At 59.1% G+C, this 20,242-nt stretch overlaps 1 protein-coding gene across 1 annotated transcript; it reads right to left on the bottom strand.

Moving 5' to 3' along the window:
• Window positions 1-195: 195 nt before the first annotated feature.
• NR5A1 (nuclear receptor subfamily 5 group A member 1) lies at window positions 196-19,288 on the bottom strand. The gene is made up of 6 exons (XM_068976476.1): window positions 19,187-19,288; window positions 18,915-19,056; window positions 16,205-16,830; window positions 8,995-9,114; window positions 7,045-7,192; window positions 196-443 (listed from the first exon to the last, which is right to left on the bottom strand). Exons 1-6 carry the CDS (start codon window positions 19,286-19,288, stop codon window positions 196-198), a joined length of 1,386 nt encoding a protein of 461 aa, XP_068832577.1.
• Window positions 19,289-20,242: the final 954 nt, after the last annotated feature.

Raw genomic sequence — 20,242 nt, 5'->3', positions numbered from 1 at the left:
CACGGGCCTTTCGAGAGCTGAGGGGCAGCGGCCTACGTGGTGGGGTCCTGGGCCAGCGTAATAAAAGTAAACCACCTGGAGGCCGCGGGGCGCCGCGCCCCGCCCCTGGCCCCTGGCCCCGGCCCGGCCCCTCCCCCGCGCTGGCCCGGCCCCGCCCCTGGCCCCGGCCCGGCCCCGCCCCGCGCTGGCCCGGGCTCAAGTCTGCTTGGCCTGCAGCATCTCGATGAGCAGGTTGTTTCGGGGCATCTCGTTGCCCAGGTGTTTGTGGTACAGGTACTCCTTGGCCTGCATGCTCAGCGCCCGCACCTCCACCAGGCACAGCAGCAGCTGCTGGAACTTGTCCCCGCAGTGCGGGTAGTGGCACAGGGTGTAGTCGAGCAGGGCGGCGTTGGCCTTCTCCTGAGCTTCCTTCACCAGGCTGTGATTGTTCAGGAACTTCACATCTGCAGAGGGAGGGGTCGGTCACCAGTCCCGTCACATCACCGACCCCGCCGCTGGCTTCACCCACACCAACGTCCCTGCGATCACCAGAGACGTGGGCACTGCCACCATCAACCGCAAACCACAGTCTCCCCATCGCCGCCACGGCGCCATGCCCGCGGTTGGCGGACACCGGCACCAGCATCCCTGGTTTTCACGCACGTGGTCGCTGCCGCCGTCAACTACCAAACCACGGTCGTTCCTGCCACCACCAGGGTTGCCGTCACCATCAACACCTTGGTTGAACGCCACCACCGACAGCAGTCACCGCCGCTGACACCCTGTGGTTGTCACACGCTAGGCCACCGCCGGCCACCCAGCCACAAGCACCTGTCACCACCGCTGCCGCCACTGTCATCGCACCCACCGGGACCATCGCCAACCTCCCCTGGTACATCCTCGGACCTGTTTTTGAACCTCTCGATTTCTTCACTAGCAAAGCGGACCAACAATAGCCTCTCCTTCACAAGATGGTTGTGAGAGTCCAGGGAGCCGACACCCAGAGAGTGCTCAGAGGAACGAGCGTCCGGCACTTTCCCGAGGCTCCCCGGGTTACTGTCACTGTTACTCCTCCTCTCCCCACGTCCATGGCCAACACCATCCCCCAAGGTCAAAACCATCCTGTTGCCGTTGTTTCCAGGGAGTGACCATCCGCATCAGCACCCCACCACCATCATCACTGTCGCCCATCAGCACCATCCCGAGAGGCGAGCTGTGAGTGGAGGGGTCCCATCCACTGTTCCAGACAGTGGCAGGCACACTTTTGATCCACCTTCTGGCCAATCAAGAGGCTCCAGCACCCCAAGGAAATTCTCTCAAGGGGCCATGGGGAGGGGCCCTTGGATGCTCACCGCAACAGTATTTACAGTGATGGGGAGGTGGCCTGGATGGCCGGGCGGGGGCTACACCCCCGGGAGTCCTGTGCAGTAGACAGAAGTAATGGGGCAGACACAGCGGTGAGCAAATGGACAAACCCTTAAAAGCCTGGGGCTGAGGGGGGCGGAGGGGAAACAGAATAAAAACAAAAAAGGGAGATTCAGAATGAGATCTATAAGGGAACACCATCTTTGCTGTTGTTTAGTCGCTAAGTCGTGTCTGATTCTTTTGTGACCCCACGGACTATATTCCACCAGGCTCCTCTGTCCACGGGATTTTTCCAGGCAAGAATACTGGACTGGGTTGCCATTTCCCTTTCCAAGGGATCTTCCTGACCCAGGGGTCCAACCCGTGTCTCCTGCATTAGCAGGTGGATTCTTTACTGCTGAGCCGCGGGGGAAGCCCAAACGCCATCTACATAACTTAAAAATGCTCGCAAAGGACTTCCCCGGTGGCCCAGTGGTTAAGACTCTGAGCTACCAAAGGAGAGGCATGAGTTCGATCCCTGGTTGGGGAACTAAGAGCCCACATGCCGCCCAGTGCAGCCGAAAACAACCAAACCAAAGCAAAAACAAAAACAAAACAAAAACCAAAGCAATAAAAAATGGTCGCACAGAAAACACGGACATTGTGCAAGAACAGGGACAAAACATAAAGGGACACTTGCCGATGGGAGGGAGTGGCGGGTGGCTGGGTAGCTCTGTGTGGACCAGGGACAAAGGAGTGTGGTCAGTGCATCCTCTGCCCAGAGGCCCAGTGAGGAGACAAAAATTAAGTGTCTCCAGTGTGAAATGGATGGTGGTTGAAATCCCAGCCCCACTGCTTAGAACTGGTGGCCCGCGCCCTGTCCTCTCCTGACCTGAAGGCCTTCGTCCTCTATGGAAGGGGCCACGCCCACCAGGAGGCAGGGGAAGCTGCGCAGGCGCCTGGCCCCCAGGGTGCCCACAGAGGGCCAGTTTCCTGTCACAGGAGCCCCCCTCAGCTCCTGGGCAGCATCTTCAGTTGGTGCCCTGCCTAGGGGCTACCGGTCAGCAGGAACCCACAGACCCTGTCTGCATCCCTGACTCCTAGCCCCATCTGGCCTGGGATGCGGTGGCCTGTGTTTCAGAAATCAGTCGTCCATCCACTTCCCCTTGGCTCCCACCGCTCACAGCCCTGCCGCTGCAGGGGAGTCTGGAGCCCAGCATGCGCAGCCCTTGGCCCTTCTAATCCCTCTTAACACCCGCTGCGCCAGGAGGGCTGGATGCTCCTGGCAACCCTGATCCCCAGCCGCCCCCAGCGTGCCCGTCGAGGTCTGTGTTGTCCAAAGTCGGATTTAGGGAAATCTGAGCTGGACCTCAGGCGTATGGCAGGATCTGGGCACTCCCCAGCTCCGATCTTTCCCCCATGATATTCCCCTCCCTTCATACACTAAGTGAGCCAGGGTCATGTTCTTCCTGGCCTCCCCAGAATTACCATTAGCCCATAAGGCACCTTTGTGCCAGTTATACAGAAGGTTCCCCGAACCCACAGAAAGACAGCTTGGTGAGGGGCATGCAGGCTGGATTTCAGGCTCTACCTTTCCCCTGTCTAGGTGCCCTTGTTCAGTTAAACAACCTGTCCAACTGTACATAACTGTTCCCTAGCCTGGTCCTCTCCAGACTCACTCAAAGGTCATGGGAAATCTCCCCACCTAACTAGCCTCCCTGGGAGGTGCCTACCAGTCCCATCCACTTCCCAATCTCTTTCCAACCCCATCTACCTTCAATCCCTACCATCCGCTGGGCTGGGCAATTCTCCAGTTTGTCTTCTGACAATTTACAATAGGAGGCTGGGGGTCCAGAGAAGGGTAGGGACCAGCTCAAGGCCACACAGAAGGCAAGGGGCCCAGAGGAAACGGGAGGGTGCGGGAAGGACCGGCCAAGATGCTGCAGTAGAGGCAGGAGTGGGAGGGGGCTGGGAGGACCGGAGCCCCGGCTTTACCAGGATTTACTGTTCCCAGCAGCAGTGTGACAGGGACAGCAGGGCGGAGCACAGGTGGGGAGCTGCAGACAAGGACAGCTTTCAGGGACACACCCCTGCTGGCAGCTCTCAGCGGGCTGGAGACACCCACTGCCCCCCGAGGTGGACTGCAGGGCTGGGGGAGGGAGGCACGGCCACTAATTGAGCCCCAGCCACCACAGTGCAAGATAGGAAAGTCGTTTTCCCAGCACCCGCCGCACCTTCCCTGCCCACCTCCATCAGCTAATCCCTACAGACAGGAAGGCAGGCAGGAAAGGGTGTGAGCGTGCCTGGAGCACACAGTCGATACCAGAGCCGGGACTCGAACCCAGATCTCTCTGGCTCCAAAGCACTATGGGTAAGCAGGGGCAGGGTCGGGCCTGGACACGGGTTCCTGGGGGATTAGATGACATGATGCCCTCATGTTCCATCCAACCCAGGAGTCCGGTCCAAGGACCACCCAGCCTGGGGTCCTTGGTTTCCCCAGGGAGACTTCTGGACTCCCCCTTGGAGGGGAGCATGATCAAGTCATGCCCCTCCGCCCAGCCGCCCTCTAAAGGGACTGCTGTGAAGATTCTCCGGGATGACCATGTGACAGAGCCTGCATCCCCTGGGACAACACACCCTTCCTCCCTTAGACGCAGGAGTCACAGAAACCTGAAGGTGTCCCCTGCTGTGTCGGGGACTCAAATCCCAGCTCACCAGCTGGGTGACCGGGGGCAAGTCTCTTCCCCAGTCTGAGCCTCAGTCTCCCATCATCTGCACAATGGGGGCAAATTCAACTCTGCGTCTCAGGGCACCCAAGAGCTGGACCTCATCTGCTGTCCAGCTATGGGCCCTGAGCCGCTAAAGGTTGGAGATGGGCCTGCTCAGCAGTCCTGGGGTGGGTGGGTGGGTGGGGGAGCTGGGAGATATCACCCCCACCTCCGAGAGCAGCCCGCTAGCTCCGCGGAGCCGGGGGCCCCCAGGTTCTCAGAAAAGCCCCCTTTTCACGGTTTAATTGAATATTTGAATAATCCTTTCATTCCAGCGAGGCATAAAGAATGTTGTCCCAATAGCGGTGACTCAGGCAGGCGCCCCCGCGCACAATGGCCCCTCGAGTGGGGCTGCTATTCAGGCCGCCTTTTGTTGGCGCGAGCAGTGGGTAAATTGCAAACGCTTAAGGGAATGCTGCTGCCGCCGCCTCAATGCAAGTCAGGAAATCGAATGTTAGGTCAATCCATTAAGCTTCGATTAAGTCCTCTGCAGAACAATGCCAGCCGGGCCCATCTTCATAAACACCGTGATTGCCAGGAGAGAGGCACTAATTTTAATTAAACCTCCTTACCTGCCTTCGCGCCTGCCTGAGCCGGCTATTTAGACACCAAATGGCACCCTTCTGTGGAGGCAGGCGAGAAGGGGCAGCTGGGTGGAGGGGCAGGGTGGGAGGGCGGGGTGGCCGGGGTGGGGGGACAGTCATCACACGGGTTCAAGCTGAGCAGCTCAGGGAGGCACTGCCCTGGGGTGATGCTCAGCACGCCAGCTGAAGGGCGATGGGCAAGTGGCCACCCCTCTCTTGGGCCCCAGTTCCCTTGGGGACCCCGGTCTGGCGGTCTGGGTGGGATCTTGGGAGTAGCCCCCTCCCACCTTCCAGACTCAGGGCAAATCATGCCCCTCATCTTGCCCAGATTGTATCCGCTTCTCCTAGCCCCATGTCTAACCTCTGGCAGGGTTCTGGGCTGCCACAGGCATCCTTTTCCCATGCTGCAGTCAGAAGGACCTTTCCAAAATGCAAACTAGATCATGATTCTCCCTGCTGCAGATCCTTCCCAAGGGAAGCTTCAAGGTACTGGCCTGGCCTTCAAGGCCTTGCCCAGCTTGGCCCCTGCCCACCTCTCCAGCCTCCTCTTCACTGTCTCCCTGCCCCACAGCTACAACCGAGCTGTTAGGATTCTCCCCATCCCTCTGCACCAGCTATTCCTTCAGTCTGGAATGCCCTTGCTGCTGCTTGCTTTGTTTCTCCCAGAAACAGCAAGGCACAGCGGAGAGGGCCCTCCTCCAGGCAGATTTCCCCAGTATCCCAGCTGTCGCTGGTCTCTCCTCTTGGGCCCATCCTGCTCACGCTGGACTGCTCAGACTCCTCTCCTAACCCGGAACCTGTCAGTCAGCAGCCTCTGTAGCTCCCCTGGCTTCCTCTCACTGTGCGCCCAGGAGCTCAGAAAAGCCTGGGTCATAGGCCTTCTCCCCTCACAGCCCCAACATTCTGGCCCCCACCCGGAGGGTCACTGTCACGACCCAGGTCACTCCCCCCAAAGACAAGGCACAGTGTGAGATAAAGATGGAGAGAGACTTGTTCATGCATTCACTTCCTTCCCTAGCTTGCACTGTTAGAGGAAAGATCCTGCCCCCACCCTCCACCATGGTTGTCTCCTACCAAGCTCTATAGCCCTGCAGACAAGCCTCCTCCAGCTACCAACCTGTTGTGCCAGAGTCCAGCCTAGGCACCCAGGCCCATGACCACAGCCTGAGCACAGGGCTTCCCCCAGTCAATACTCCATTAATCACCCTACTCCCAGCCATTATCTTACCCTCTGCTTCCCCAGCTGCCCGGACTCTTGGGCAGGCACACACTTGCCAGACTGTGACTATGATGTCGTTTCCCACAAAGATAACATCTCCATCCTGCCCTCTCTCCAGGTGACGAGGCAATCACTGCCCTCTCTTCCAACCTTTCATCCCACCTATACCTCTGCTAAAAGATGTATTCCCCTAGCAAACTCCACTCATCCTCCAATTCCCTGTTCAGATGTCCCCTTCCAGGAAGCCTTCCAAGCAGATCCCTTGCTCCCCATCCCGGATTCCCCATCTCTTTGTCTCAGCCCTGACAGTGCTGTGCAAAGGCCTCTCCCAGACTGGGAGCTGCCTGAGAGCGGGGCACAGCATTTCTGGGCACAAGGAGGGCACTGGACATAGCTTGCTGGGTGAAGGAGGACAGAGGGAGGCTGACTTGATGAGAACCCAGAAGCAGGGTGGAGACGTGAGTGGCACAGGCTGGGCCAGGATCAGGAGGGCACAAGGAGGCAGACACCAGACACTTGTGGAGCTGGAAGAACAGGTGGCCTGGACTGCCCTCTGCCCCTGCCCGGCTGTTTTTTCCTCCTTGGCACTTACCACAGTCTTCCAGGTGACACATTTTACTAGTCATTTCACTAATTTGTATAGTTTACTAATCATATTATACTTGTTGTCTCGGCTTCCCTTGAAGACAAGGATTTGAGTTGAATGAATGAATGGGCAAAGGGGTCTGGGCCTCAAAGACACCGCTGGAGCAGGGAATTAGGAAAAGCAGGGAACTTCAGGATGGGAACCATGGATCAGAAGCTCCTGAAATCACACGGGCATTTTCTAGGGGTGGCCTGGGCACTTCCCTAAGGCTTTCAGCCAAGAATTTACCAAATTCTCAGGGGACGTCCTTATCCCATAAAGGGCAAGTCTTAGACCTCATCCTGGCCCTCTGTCCTCCTACACAGAGAAACTCAGGCCCAGAGAGGAAGCAGGCCCTGGACCAGGTCCCCTCAGAGCTTTCTTCACGAAGGGAGGGGTCCTGGCCTCTCCAAGGACGCCCATCAGAGAACCGCCCCACCTTGGGGTCTCTTTGCCAGCCGCACCTCCACCCCCCCACCTGCCATCCACCTGACCCCCAGGCCAGGCCTCGCTCAGCCCACTCACCGAGGCTGAAGAGAATGAGAAACTTGAGGCAGACGAACTCCTGGCGGTCCAGCTGCAGCGCATGCAGCTGCAGCACCAACTCCTGCGCCCGAAGCACCAGGCTGTGCAGCAGGGAGCCCGCCTGGGCGGCCACCGTGGTCAGCTCCACCTGGGCAGGCACAGGGCAGGGTCAGCGCCGCGAGGGGAGGGCGTGCAGGGCAGGCACTGGCCGGAGGCCGGGGGCGGAGCCGGGTGGGAAGGCCTCTCCTCAAGTCCCCGCCGCCCCCCCCCAGCTCTGCTCCCTGCATGGAGCCAAGCCCCCCGCCATGCAGCAGAGCCGACATCAGGCAGGTGGGTGCGGAGGGAGAGCTGAAGGGTCCTTCACGCGCAAAGAGCGGCCGCCGGATCCCGCGGTGCAGCACCACTCGCTCTCGCGGTGCAGGGAGTGCCACCTTGTGCTGGGTGTGGGGCGAGGGCAGGGCAGCTCTGCCCGGAAACACGTGGATGCTGCCCCATGACTGCCCCGGGGCCGCACGGGGACACCTGGACGGGGGACGTGGCCACACCTCAGCTCGTGTTCACACACATGCAGGGACACACTCACGGGGCGTGAACACACACACACACCCCCTCTTATGGTCGCATCACAGGGTAACACGCACACGTCCACACGTCCGTGTATATGTTCCCACTGACATGGTGACGGGCAGGTCTCAACATCCCCCCACTTATGTGTGTGGAGATATCTGCACAATAACATACAGGTGCAGGGCGCGCACACACGGTCCCATGACCTCAGAGCCGAACACCCACCTGTTGGCAGGGGTCAACCCTCCTGCCTCGCACTCTCTTCACGTGCACTCACAGGTGGCCTCAAATTTACCCCCTTATGACCAGCTTTCTGCTGGCCGTGGATGGCCTGAGGCACTCAGATGAGGACAGAGGATGAAGACAAAGGGCTTGGGGTGGAGGGAGGGGGTGGGGAGCAGGGCCACAGTCGCCAATCTCCACCCCACCCCCACTCCAAGCACCTGTGAAACCCACTACCCCTCTTGTATCCACACCCCCCACACACACCAGGAGTGATGCTCCCTCCATAGGTTAGACCCTGGGCATCAGCCTCCCTTCCCTCCTTCTCCTTCCCTCCATTTTCCCTGCACCCTGTCCCAGCACCCCTTTGAATCATGCCCTCCCAGGTCCCGAGTGTTCTGAGCAGTGGGTGACCACCTTTGTTTCCTCTTCACCACCCATCCTGCCATTTCCTCAAGTACAACCTGGCTGTGAACTTCCCCACTTAAAACTCTTCTGATGCTCCCTGTTTGATTTCAGGAGACAACCCAACCCCACCATGTCTCCCATCCTGGGGTCCCTACTTTTCCCACTCTATGAGTGCCCAAATTCTGACTCTGAGCTCTTTGGGGCCCAGACCCCTTTGCCCATCCATCCATCCATTCAGGATTTAGAACCTGCAAGCCCCTAGCCAGCCCTCCAGCTTTATCTCGTACCTCATCTCAGCCCCACAGGGCGCCTCCCCTCCAGACCCTCCTCCCAGCGGCCCCCGAAGCTCCACAGTCCTAACCTGCCTCTCGGAGCTTGGCTCACGCCATCTCCTCTGCATGTGTGGAGGTGGGGACTGTTCCGCCACCTCTGTTGCTGCCCGACCAGCCCTTATTCACTCTCTCACTACTCAGTGCCACCGCCACCTCCTCCCAGAGCCTTCCAGACCCTCCCCGCAGCTCTGAGCTGCTCCCCCAGAACAGGGTTCCCAGGGGCTGGCTCCTCTCCAGGTCAAAGCTAGGGCTGGTCAGAGGGAGGTCGGGCTGGCGGGCATCCTGCGAAGCTGGGGAAAGGGCTGATATTCAGCGGTGTCTAGGGCCAGCCCTGAAGAGGCCTGGGATCTCTTCTGGGCCCAGAATTCTGGAAGGGCATGGTTGGTGGGGGTGGGCGGGGGGCACAGTAGGGTCCGGTCACCTCCTGCCCGGTGACCAGCAGGATGCTGCTCTCCTTGCCATGCTGAATCTGACGGTAGATGTGGTCAAACACCAGCAGCTCACTCCAGCAGTTCTGCAGCAGTGTCATCTGGTCGGCCACCTGCGAGGAAGAGGCACACCGGGGCCCGGGGTCCCATCCTGCTGGGCACCTTCCCCTCCCCCTCCCCCCGTTCAGACGCTCAACGGCGCACGTGACCCGGGCAAGTTGCCCAGCCTCTGTGTCCAGGCTGCCCATCTGTCTTCCTCATCAAAGTAAGGTACAGGTCTGGCAAAAGAATAAGAGGGCGCAGTGGAGGCCCGCTAGACTTGGCTGGGCCTGGCTGCAGGCCATGGCTCTGCCTCTTACAAGCTGTATGACCTTAAGCAAATTCTGTCACCTCTGTGGGCCTCGGTTTTCTCAGCTGGAAAGTGGGCAAAGTATTAGAAGGTGGCCCGGCACATATTAAGCCCTCAGTAAATGTTAGCGAATAATGTCCACTGAAACGATTTGTGAAGGATTCCTTCAAATGCAAGGGGAAATTAGTGTTAATTTCTCATTGTGCCCATTTGGCTTGTGGTCACATCTCTAGCAGCCTCAATCGCTCCAAAAGGAGCCGTGTCAGAGGGCTTCCCCTGGGTCTTGTGCAGAACCTTTAAGCTCAAGCCTGCCTGCAGCCCAGGGAATGAGCAGGTGGCTGGCAAGGGCCTACATCGGAAGGAGGAACAGAAGGGTGCACAGGGCTGATTCTAGTCCCTAGGCTGTCCTCGGGGGCACTCAGTGTGAGGGCAGGGACAGCCTTCCAGCATGATGATTGCCACACTCTAGCCTGACAGTGACAAGTGGGACTCAGGACCATGGGATGCCAGAGCCAGAAGGGGCCTCGGGGCACCCCCGGCCTAAACTATTTCCAGATGAAGAATCTGCCACTCAGAGAGGGCAAGGGACTCTCCAGGAATCAGAGAGAAACAGAGCCAGGCCAGGGCCACGGCCGGCATTCTCAGCCCACAGCTCACAGCAGTGACAGTTGAACCCTTCTGGGTGTTCAGAACGGTCCTGGGTGCAGTGTGTCATCCTGGGAGCACACAGGGCAGACTCCAGTCCTTCTCAGCATCTGTGGCTCATGGACCAGCCACCGTCTACCCAGCGGGCACTGCCCGGGCACCTTCCTGGGCCATGCCCTGCAGTGAATGCAAACTACAACATGTAGTCATGTTGTTACAGCTCCGCGAGTGTTTGTGGCGGGTGCTGCTGCTATCCCCCGTCTACAGAAAAGAGCGGGATTCGCTGGTGGTTCAGATGGTGAAGAATCTGCCTGCAATATGGGAGACCTGGGTTTAATCCCTGGGTCAGGAAGATCCCCTGGGGGAAGGGAATGGCTACCCACTCCAGTATTCTTGCCTGGAGAATTTCATGTATAGAGAAGCCTGGAGGGCTACAGTTCATGGGGTCACAAAGAATCGGACACCAAGGAGAAAGGACACTGAGCTCAGAGAGATCAACTAACTTACCCGAGGTCACATAGCTCTTTCTGGTTCATTTGTGCTTTTAACCTCTAGGTATGAAGGAAGCCCCACCCTTGCCACCCCAGAGTTCAGGGCATGTTCACTACCGCCCCCAGAAAGCCTCCCCCTCCTCCTGACTTGGCAACTACAACATCTGATGGTACTATTCATGTCTCTTCTTCATATCTTCCCTGATAACCTGTGGGGTCTGAGATGGCAGGATTGGTATCCAGCTCATCTCTGGGCCCCCAGAAGAGGGGGGTCAGTTTTGCTTGATGAACAAATGTGTGTTCCTCGAGACATACACAGGCAGCCCAGAGGAATCACCCTCAACCTGGAGGCCAGAGGCGTCCAGGCAGCCCCCGGCGTGTGGAGACCTGGCTCAGACCTGACCAACAGCTCGGGAAGGCGGGGCGGGTAGAAGCCCCTCTTCCCCTCTGCTCTGCTCTTCTCCTAGGGGTGGCCCTGGAGCCAGTCCTCAGACAGGAGGAGAGAAAAGTGGACAAAGAACAAAGCAAGCTGCCGGACACACAGACAGGTTCCTCCAGGACTCGCCTGCCCAGCCCTTCCCAGCCCGCACGGCTGAGAATAGGATGAAGGGTCTGTCTCTACCCTGCTCTGCCTTCCCATTCTCCTGCCTCCCCTCACCTCCATGTCAAAAACCCACCACTCCCCCTCCTCTCCCGGCAGAAAGTCCGCCCTAGAGCCTCATAACTGTCTGAACAAAAAAAAACCCGGGCCAGGGGAAGCCCAGGCTCAGGCAGAAGTAGCTCTGAATGGAGAGGCCAGGAGACACCGCAGGCAGGGGGCACCCCGCCTTATCTCACCTCAGGACGTGGCCAGCCCCCAGAGAGCCTGCCCACCCCTTCCAAGGAGGAAGGCAAGGCTCAGCAAGCACCTCGGCCAGGCCCCCGCTCCCCGTCACCTCCTGCTCGGGGAGTCACACTGGCCCGCATTAGCCAACCCAGATGGAGACAGAGGGTGTGCAGGGATGGGCTCTGCCCACCACCACCCCCCGCCCCCCGCCCACTGGGGCTCTCGGGAGCAGACACCCTTGTGCCTGAATTAAGGGAACAGGGGGTGGGGAGATGGAAGCACATGAGATAAGGGGGAGAATTAGAAGATAAGCTGGCTGAGCTTTGGGCAGAAAGCAGAAGGGGTCACAGTGACCCGGCTGGCCAAGCCCCGGGAGCAGAGTCTGTACCCAGACCTCGAACCCCGGGAGTGGGGGCAGCCCCGCCATGGGGGTGGAAGGGGCACAGGCAGAGAGATGCACCTTGGAGGCTGGGCTTCAGCGCCCTGTGCCTTCTGGTTCCCACTTAGCCACACACTCGGCCCTGATTTCTTATTCTGAGAGATGGGAAAAATAAATCCTCCCTCTTTTGGTTACAGAAAACAGTGGTGTCAGTCATGAGGGTTCCCAGGTGAGTTATTCCAGAGACACTGCCCCCCTCACCTGGGTTCCCCTACCCATCAGCTAAGCAGTTGTGCCTTCCAGACGCTTCACTCTCAATTTGCCTAGATGGTCACACAAAGATACCAAACTCCAAACATTTGGCACACAGAGGAAAGCACGCATACACACACACACACTCCCCTTTTCATTAAAAGGAAACCCACAGGGCCAGTTCCTCTCCATAGGAAAGTGAAAAGTGAAGTCACTCCGTTGTGTCCGACTCTTTGTGATCCCACAGACTATAGCCTACCAGGCTCCTCAGTCCATGGGATTTTCCAGGCAATAGTACTGGAGTGGGTGGAAAGCAAGTGGCAAAGAGGCTCACTTAACCAAAGAGGGCTGGTCTTCACCTTCTGTGGGCTTCTCCCTAAGCAAAAGGTTCTTCCTCTACCTTCACCCTGGCAATCAGGACATTTGCAGTCTCAGCCCTGGGGTCTGTCATCAGCCAGGCCTGTCTGCGGGGCCCACCAGCCGCCCACCCCTTCTGCTGGTCTGCCACAAATCTTCCTGGAGCCTTGACACTTTGCAGCCTGCCTCAGAGACCGGGTATTTATGGGTGCTGAGATGACCTCCCTCCCAGCAGGCCCCCCTCTGGAGTCCCCTGGGGTCTGATCAGTCTGGCGGTCGAAGGCCAGCGGGCTCTGTAATTCTCCAGTGGCTGACAAGCCATGGGCTGGCCGTGGCGCTGTCCCGGCCGAGTGGTTGGCGGGCTGTCATTTGTCAGCCCAGGACTGACAGAGTTACTGTCACTTAAATGAAACCATATATCTAAGCAGTTAAATGTGTTGCCGATTGAGGGCCTCGGAGCTGGGTGTCAAGGGTGCACTGATGTCAAGATGGGTCATTAGGCGTTCTTGGCCCTCGCCTCTACCTCCCTGATTGCTATCTTGCATCCTCCCAGCTGTCCCTCAGGGGGACCGTCCAGAAAGGCTGCCTGCCTGGGCCTACACCCCGCCCCCACTGAACAGTGCACACAGGTGAGTTTCTGCTACCTTGCAGGTACAAAGCTGCTTCGGAAGCACAGGGCAAGGTGGGCCCTGTCTTCTGTCAGAGCCCTAGCATGCTCAGAGGAACACAGACACGATATATCTTTTCTCCTTCTTCCTGTCCTGGCCTGTCTGCCACCTGCAAGGTTAGATTCAGTGGAACAGCAGCAGGGGGTGAGGGAAGGAGCTGAGCCCTGACTCACTGAACACTTCCTGTGCACTAAGCCCTTCCAACAATCCTATGAGGTGGCGATTATTTCCACTGCCCCCTTTTTACAGCTACGGAAAACTGAGGTCCAGAGGAGTAAAGTCACCAAAGGCACACAGCAGATGAGTAGCAATCTGCAAGCTGCACACAGGCCTCCTCGCTTCCAGTCTGTGCTTCTTATCTCCGGGCCACATCATATTTAGCACACGTGATTACATGAGATGGCACATCATGCAGAGACAGAGGGACATCGAGGCTGGGAAAGAGGACGGAGGAGGGGAACCCCAAAAGGGCATCTGAAGCCCCCAATATCAGCTCATCAGTGACCTCATACCTTGCCCTGAGCAGCAAGACGTCATCAGCATCACAGGGGATTGAGTGGGTCTCTCTAGGGAGAGTGCCGGCTCTGTGGTGGGAGCTGGGCTTCCCTGGCTGGCTGTCCATCACCCACCACCGAAGGACCTTCTCCTGGTTTAGGCTCTGCTTCCCACCCTCCCTGCTTCTCCAGCCCTGCCTCACAGTACTGCCTGGGGTTCTCTGACTCGTGAAGCCTTTTTGCATTTCTGGACCTGATGCTGTTCCCATTTCCTGGAACACACTTAACCTTTTCAGACTGCTTTCTGGAGAGGGGCAGATCAAAGCAACCTCTCCTAACTTTCTAAGACAGAACCATTTGCTCTCCTACTGGGCTCCCTTGGCCCCTTTCTTCTGCTCTCAGAGACCTGGGCACCCTGTGCCCTGTGTCGGCATTATCTATGTGCGTGTCTGTCTCCTCCTCTGGCCTGCAGCCCCCGGGTCTCATCCATTTCACTGTCCCCATGCACAGGCCACGGGCGGCCCCACTCTCAGAGCACCCTCTCTGCTGGCTGCTAAGATGTGTCCTGCTCAGAGGTGAGAAATGAAGGGTCAAAGGGGAGAACAGAGTCACTCGGCTCCCCTCCCACCTGTCAGCTTCCCTAGCTCTGGCTCTGCAAACACATCAGCCCAGGACTTATTGGACCAGTGGGAAAGAAGTTCCATGTGGCTGATGAGAGGCCCTCTAAGGGCTGGGCTAGTACTTATCTGCAAGTCTCCTTTACAGAGGTTGGTAACCTGGGCTTGATTCAGAGACTCTGGAAAGGGAAGCAGGAAGGTTTGGACCACAGAGAAGCCAGAAGCAGGAAAAAACACTCAGCAAAGCTGGGACAAAAGCCCTTCCCATCCTGCGTGAAAAACCCCCGAGAGACCAGGAAGGCGGCCAGAGGAAGTGCCCTGCCCCTGGATCCAGGGTTCTGGAAGGCCAGGAAGGCTCCGTTCCTCCTCCCCTCTGCACTGGGGGCTCATGGGAGGCTTGGAGGGAAAGCTGGCAACCAATCCAAGGGTCTTGGGACCCTCATTCCCCACTCAGGGCCTCCAGGCATGAGTAGAAGGCAGGTGGGACTGTTTGAGGCCCTGCCTCTTGTTCTGTCCATGAGGTCGGCCTAGAGAGGGGGCATGGGCGAGAAGTCCCACCCCACAACAGACACGCACCACATCCCCAGACCTCAGCCACGACACAGGCCCTCCACAGTAGAAGCAGAAGCCATCGCTGCCGACTCTTGACTCCCAGAGCAACCCAGACCCCCGGCCCCACAGTGCCTCGTGGGTTCACAGTGCCCAGCCTTCATCTCACCCCTCCCCCACCCCACATCCAGCCCAGCCCCGGCAGGCAGTGCCCCCGGCCCATCCGGCCACATGCCCCTGGAGGAAGCCCAGGCCTGCGTGGCGTCAGCACTGACAATGCGCTCAAGGCTGCAGCGGCTCCGCAGGGAGGGCAACAGGCCCTGCTGTTTGGGGGGCAGACCTGAGAGCGGCAGACAGCCACAGGCCTGGACCGAAGGCCTATCGCTTTTGGGCCTGGGAGGATGGGCTCTGGCCAGGCTTGGGGGCCTCTGAGGTTGGCAGGACACCCGGTCAGAGGGAGCCAGGGCACTAGAGGGGCAGCTCTCAGCCTTTGAGCGCTTCAAACCACTGGGCGGGATGAGTGGGATGTTCTTCCGTGTCTGGCCTTAGTTTCTCCTGCTGCTTTCCTGCTTATTTTAGCTACAGGTATCCCAATCCAGGGGAATGGAAGACCCTGCAGCCAGAGCATCTGGAAGATGAGAGGTGGGCCCTGCCATGCCCTACTTATCCTGGCACCTAGCTCTCCCTGGACACACACACACACACACACATTTACACCTAGGACCAGCCACCATAGTGCTTCCCTCGTAGGTTAGTCGGTAAAGAGTCTGACTCCAATGCAGGAGACCTGGGTTCAAACTCTGGGTCGGGAAGATCCCCTGGAGAAGGAAACGGCAGCCCACTCCAATATTCTTGCCTGGGGAATCCCATGGACAGAGGAGTCTGGCAAGGCTATAGTCTACGGGTCGCAAGAGTCGGACACGACTGAGTGACTCGGCACAAGCACACCAACCACCATGCATGAGAGATGCAGGGACAGTAAGATGTTTCGCCTTAGGGAGGAAGGAGAAGCACCCCAAACTGAGATACTAACACCCCTTCCATGACATCTGAGGCTAGTGGGGAGTGGTGGCCTCCAAATGAGAGGACAGGAGGGCCTGGACTCTCTTTCTGATGCTGGGCTGGGACAGCCAGAGACAGCTTCCCAGGGACTCAGCTAGTCCTTTGGGAGAATCTAGATAAAGAGAAGTGTCCAGAGAGACGCAGACTGGGAGAGAAAGAGACAGAGAGTGAAGGGACTAGAGAGACAGGGAAACAGATAGATAGCACAGCCGGGAGAGAGGCAACAGAGAGAGGCAGAGGCAGAGATAAAAGCAGCAGAGGCCATGCGAGGTAGATACCCAGGAAACAGGGAAGGGGAAAGAGGGAGGGATGAGTGGGGAGGAGGGAGAGGGGCAGGGCAGGCTGAGTTGGGCCAGAAGTACTCCTCGCTTCCCCAGGGTGGCCTCCCTGTCCCCTGACACAGCCTGAAGCCAGTGGGTAGGTTAGTCCCACCCAAGGGGTGGCCAAGACTGAGACTTAGGCAGCTGAGAGGACACCCCAGATCCAGCGGCCAGCCAGGGGAGGAGGGACTCACCTCCAGCTCCTTGAAGACCATGCACCTGCGTGCCCAGTCCACGATGGAGATGAAGGTCTGGTCGGCCATCCTGCACAGGAGGCTGAAGGGCGCAGGCTGGTCGGGGCGGCCTTTGGCTGGTTCCTGCAGGCAGCCCACGATGCGCGCCCGCACTTGGTCCTCATCCGGCTCCAGCTGCAACAGCTGGAGGATAAGCTCGGGCACGCCAGGCCCCCCCGAGAAGGGCTCTGGGTAGCCGTAGGGCGGCCCAGCCTGTGGGGGGCTGGCATAGGGCTCTGGGTACTCAGACTTGATGGCACGGCCAGGGAAGGCAGGGTAGAGGTAGCCAGCCAGTGGCCCGTGGGCGCTGGGCACAGCCATAGGCAACGCCGGGGCCCCAAAGTCGCCCAGCGGCCCAGCTGGTGGACCGGAGGCCAGGCCCTTGGGCTCAGAGGCATGTAGGCCATGGGGCAGCATGTAGTCCGGTGGGGGAGGGGGCGGCGGGGGCACCCCCACCGGGGGGCCTGTCTCCAGCTTGAAGCCATTGGCTCGAATCTGTGCCTTCTTCTGCTGCTTCAGGGCCCGGTCTCGCTTGTACATGGGCCCAAACTTGTTCCGGCCGCCTCGCATGCGGTCAGCGCGCACGGCTGTGGGCAGAGGCAGAGGGGGCAGGCTCATCCCCTCCAGCCACCCTCCCTACCGCTCCACTCACAGCTCTTTCCCAAACAGATCTGATTGGGGCTCTCCCCAGCTCCGCACCTCTCATGGTCCCTTCGGTCCCCTTAACCTGGCATTCATAAGAGTCGATCCCCTAACCTGGCATTCAAGGCCCTGGTCCCCTTGCCACGTTGTCTACCCCTCACGAGCCCCTGTCTTCTTTCCTCTCCACCTTACTATCTCTCTGCATCTCTACTTGGCATGTCCCCAACCCTGCCTGTGGTATTCCTTCTGTCTCAAAGCCTTTCCATCTCTCGTACTTTACTAAACACCCAAAGTGTTCTGGGTTCACGGGCAGCATCCTCTTCTTACCCAGATGTCTGGCATCTCTTCCCACTGAGTGCTATCATACCCAGGGTGAGAACTTCCAGGGGCCCAGCAATGGGGCAGGGAGGTGGTGATGGGAAGTGGGCTCTGGTCAGCCTCATTCCCAGGTGGGTTCCCAGGGTCCAGCTGCTTCTTGACTGTCTGCCTAACTCTGGTGAACCCCTGTTGCAAAATGACTCAGGCTTCCCCTGCTGCCTTCAAATTTGAAGCTGAGTTTAGGGCTGGGGGAAGGGACCTCCCTTGCTGACCAGATGTCCCTCCACCTGGCCAAGAATGTGTCACCAGCTGGACCCAACAGGTGTATCTCTGCAACCAAAGTGTGGCCCCTGCCCCTGCTCAGACAGGACCCCACCCTGAGCTCCAGGAGAAGGGAGAGGAGAGGAGAGACAGGCCGGTGCTCAGCAAGGAGGGTGTCCCAGGGCCCACTTGGCCAGTCTTCCTGCCATGGGAGTGGGCAGCCCTGCTCCACTCCCTGCAGCCCGGGAGCTGGGGACCTGGGCTCTGGGGGCAGGACAGGATATTCCCCTTCCAATGGGAGCCCTTCCTCTAGGAGGCAGGACTTAGGGCCCGGCAGCTTTCAGAGCCACCCAGGGGCCTTCTACATTGTTTAAAAACTTTAACCAACAGCTGCCTGCTCAGTGCACAGCCTGGCTGGGGCCAGCGGGGTGGAAGCCTATGACTGTCCACCCTCAAAGAGCGTGAGTCTTTCCTGCTGAAGCATTTTTCCTCCCCTCTGGACAGAGAGTTAGGGATGGGCGGGGAGACAAGGATGGGCCTGGAGACAAGGATGGGCCTGGGTTCTCTGGGGGCACTTGGTCCCCACTCCCCAGCTTTCTAGGGCCTGGCTAGGGACCTGATGAGTGAACGAACTGAGTGAACATTCTGGCTGGATGGACGGACGAAGAGATGAGTGGTCTGGGTGAGTGAGGGCTGCACAGTGATGCTGGATGGATAATATCGTCAGTAAGGATAACAATGCCAGCTAACCTGCTGAGAACTTTCTACATTTCAGGCACCATGCTAGGAGCTTTTCATACAATCCTCTCACTAACTCAAGGAGGAAGGTACTACTGAAAAGCCCCTTCCCTTGTGGTAAAGAATCCCCCTGCAATGCGGGAGACCTGGGTTCGATCCCTGGGTTCCCCTGGAGAAGGGAAAGGCTGCTCACTCCAGTATACTGGCCTGGAGAATTCCATGAACTGTATAGCCCATGGGGTCACAAAGAGTCGGACAGGACTGAGCAACCTTCACTTTCACTTCAGATGGGGAGTGTGCAGCTCAGAGAGGTTAAGGGACTTGCCCAATGTCACCCAGCCAGTAAAGGTGCTGAAAACCTTGGCTCTGGCTTGGTGTTGGATGTCAGTGGGGGTGTTACAGAACTCAGAGGGAGGAGCTCTGTGGGGCTCTGCTCCCAAGGGCTGGGGAGAGGGTCCGCTTTCTGGGGTTCACTTTTGGATACTTCCCAAGCCCACTCCAGGCTGGTCCTGTGTGCATCCCTTCAGCCAAACCGGCATCGGTTCTCACCCCTCCCCCACAGGGATCGGCCCTAAGTTCACGTGAAGGACTAACTGCCTGGCCTCAGAAACTTCCAGAAGACCTACGGCACCCTCCCCTCAGCCCTTCGCCCATCTGCACCCCCTGCGCCCTCGCCGTCGGAGGCCAGGGGTAGGCGGCGCGGCACGCGCACCTTCCAGGCGCATCCCCACCGTCAGGCACTTCTGGAAGCGGCAGAAGGGGCAGCGCTTGCGCTGCGTCTTGTCGATCTTGCAGCTCTGGCTCTCGGTGCACGTGTAGTGCTTGTTGTTCTGCACCGTGCGCTTGAAGAAGCCCTGGGGGAGAGGGGAGTCAGCGCAGGAGGGGCAGGCTCGGCCTCCCCTTCCCCGCACCTCCCAGCCGCGCTCGTGGCTCGCCCGCCGCCGCCGTTCGCGCCTGTACCCTGCCGCCCAGCTGCCCGCTCACCTTGCAGCTCTCGCATGTGAGCAGCCCGTAGTGGTAGCCGGACACCTTGTCCCCACACACGGGGCACAGCTCGTCCAGGTCCTCGTCGTACGAATAGTCCATGCCCACGGCGTCCGCCTGTGGAGGGAGGAGAGGTTCATGGCAGAGCCGGACGGCCGCTGGTGGTGCAGGGGGGACCTGGGCGCGGTGGGTCCTGCGCTCCGCGGCCGCGCGGCCCTCGGCGCCCTGCTTACGGGCCGGCCCCTGGGCCCCACCGCAGCGCCGGTGGTCAAGGACGCCTGTTGCAGGCCCCCCATGGGAGCGCCCTGAGCAGCCGACAGCAGCACATGTGTCCGGAGCAGCTCCCGTGCGCGCGGGGCCCTTGCTGGCCCTGTCCCGGCACTCCCGCCGCGCCCGCTCCCCACCCTCCCAGGGGCTCCTCCTGAGTGGCCCCCCACCGCGGCCGACCTGGGACTGTCAGATTAAATGCGCTTTGATCCGGATTCGTTCATTTAAGAACAAAACCCGGATTCTGAGAAAACGCGATGAGCTCGCCCGCCGGGAGATGCCATTGAACTCCGGGTGGAATGGGGCCCAAGCGTTCTGGGGATCGGATGGGGACGAGGGAGACAGAAGCAGAGTCTGGGAGACCCGGAGATGGGCAGAAAAGAGGGCCAGAGACACCGACCGGGGCTCCTTAACTGAGAGGGTACCCCGGGGGCAACGGAGACAACGAAAATCCGAGAGTGACAGAGAGGCATTGACGCAGAGTCAGAAAACCTGAGGGAGACAAGAAAGGTGAAGAGACAGCGAGACAGAGGTAGAGACCGAGAGCAGTGGAGACAGAGAGATGAGAGAAGGACAGAGACACACACAGAGGGCAGAAAAAGACAGATCAGAGACACTGGGGAACAGAGGCCCAAAGAGAAAACCTCGGAGAGCCAGCTGCAAAGCCAGAGACACAGTGGTAGACGAGAGACAGACCAAGACGCCGGAGAGGCCAGAGAGACCTGGGAGATACCCAGGCAGAGAGACAGAGACACTGAGAGAAAACCTGGAGAGACGGCGGAGCCCGGC

This window comes from Capricornis sumatraensis, chromosome 1, assembly GCF_032405125.1.
Source record: "Capricornis sumatraensis isolate serow.1 chromosome 1, serow.2, whole genome shotgun sequence".
NCBI lineage: Eukaryota > Metazoa > Chordata > Mammalia > Artiodactyla > Bovidae > Capricornis > Capricornis sumatraensis.
Note: the sequence above shows the minus strand (reverse complement) of the source record. Positions and strands in the feature narration are given on the sequence as shown.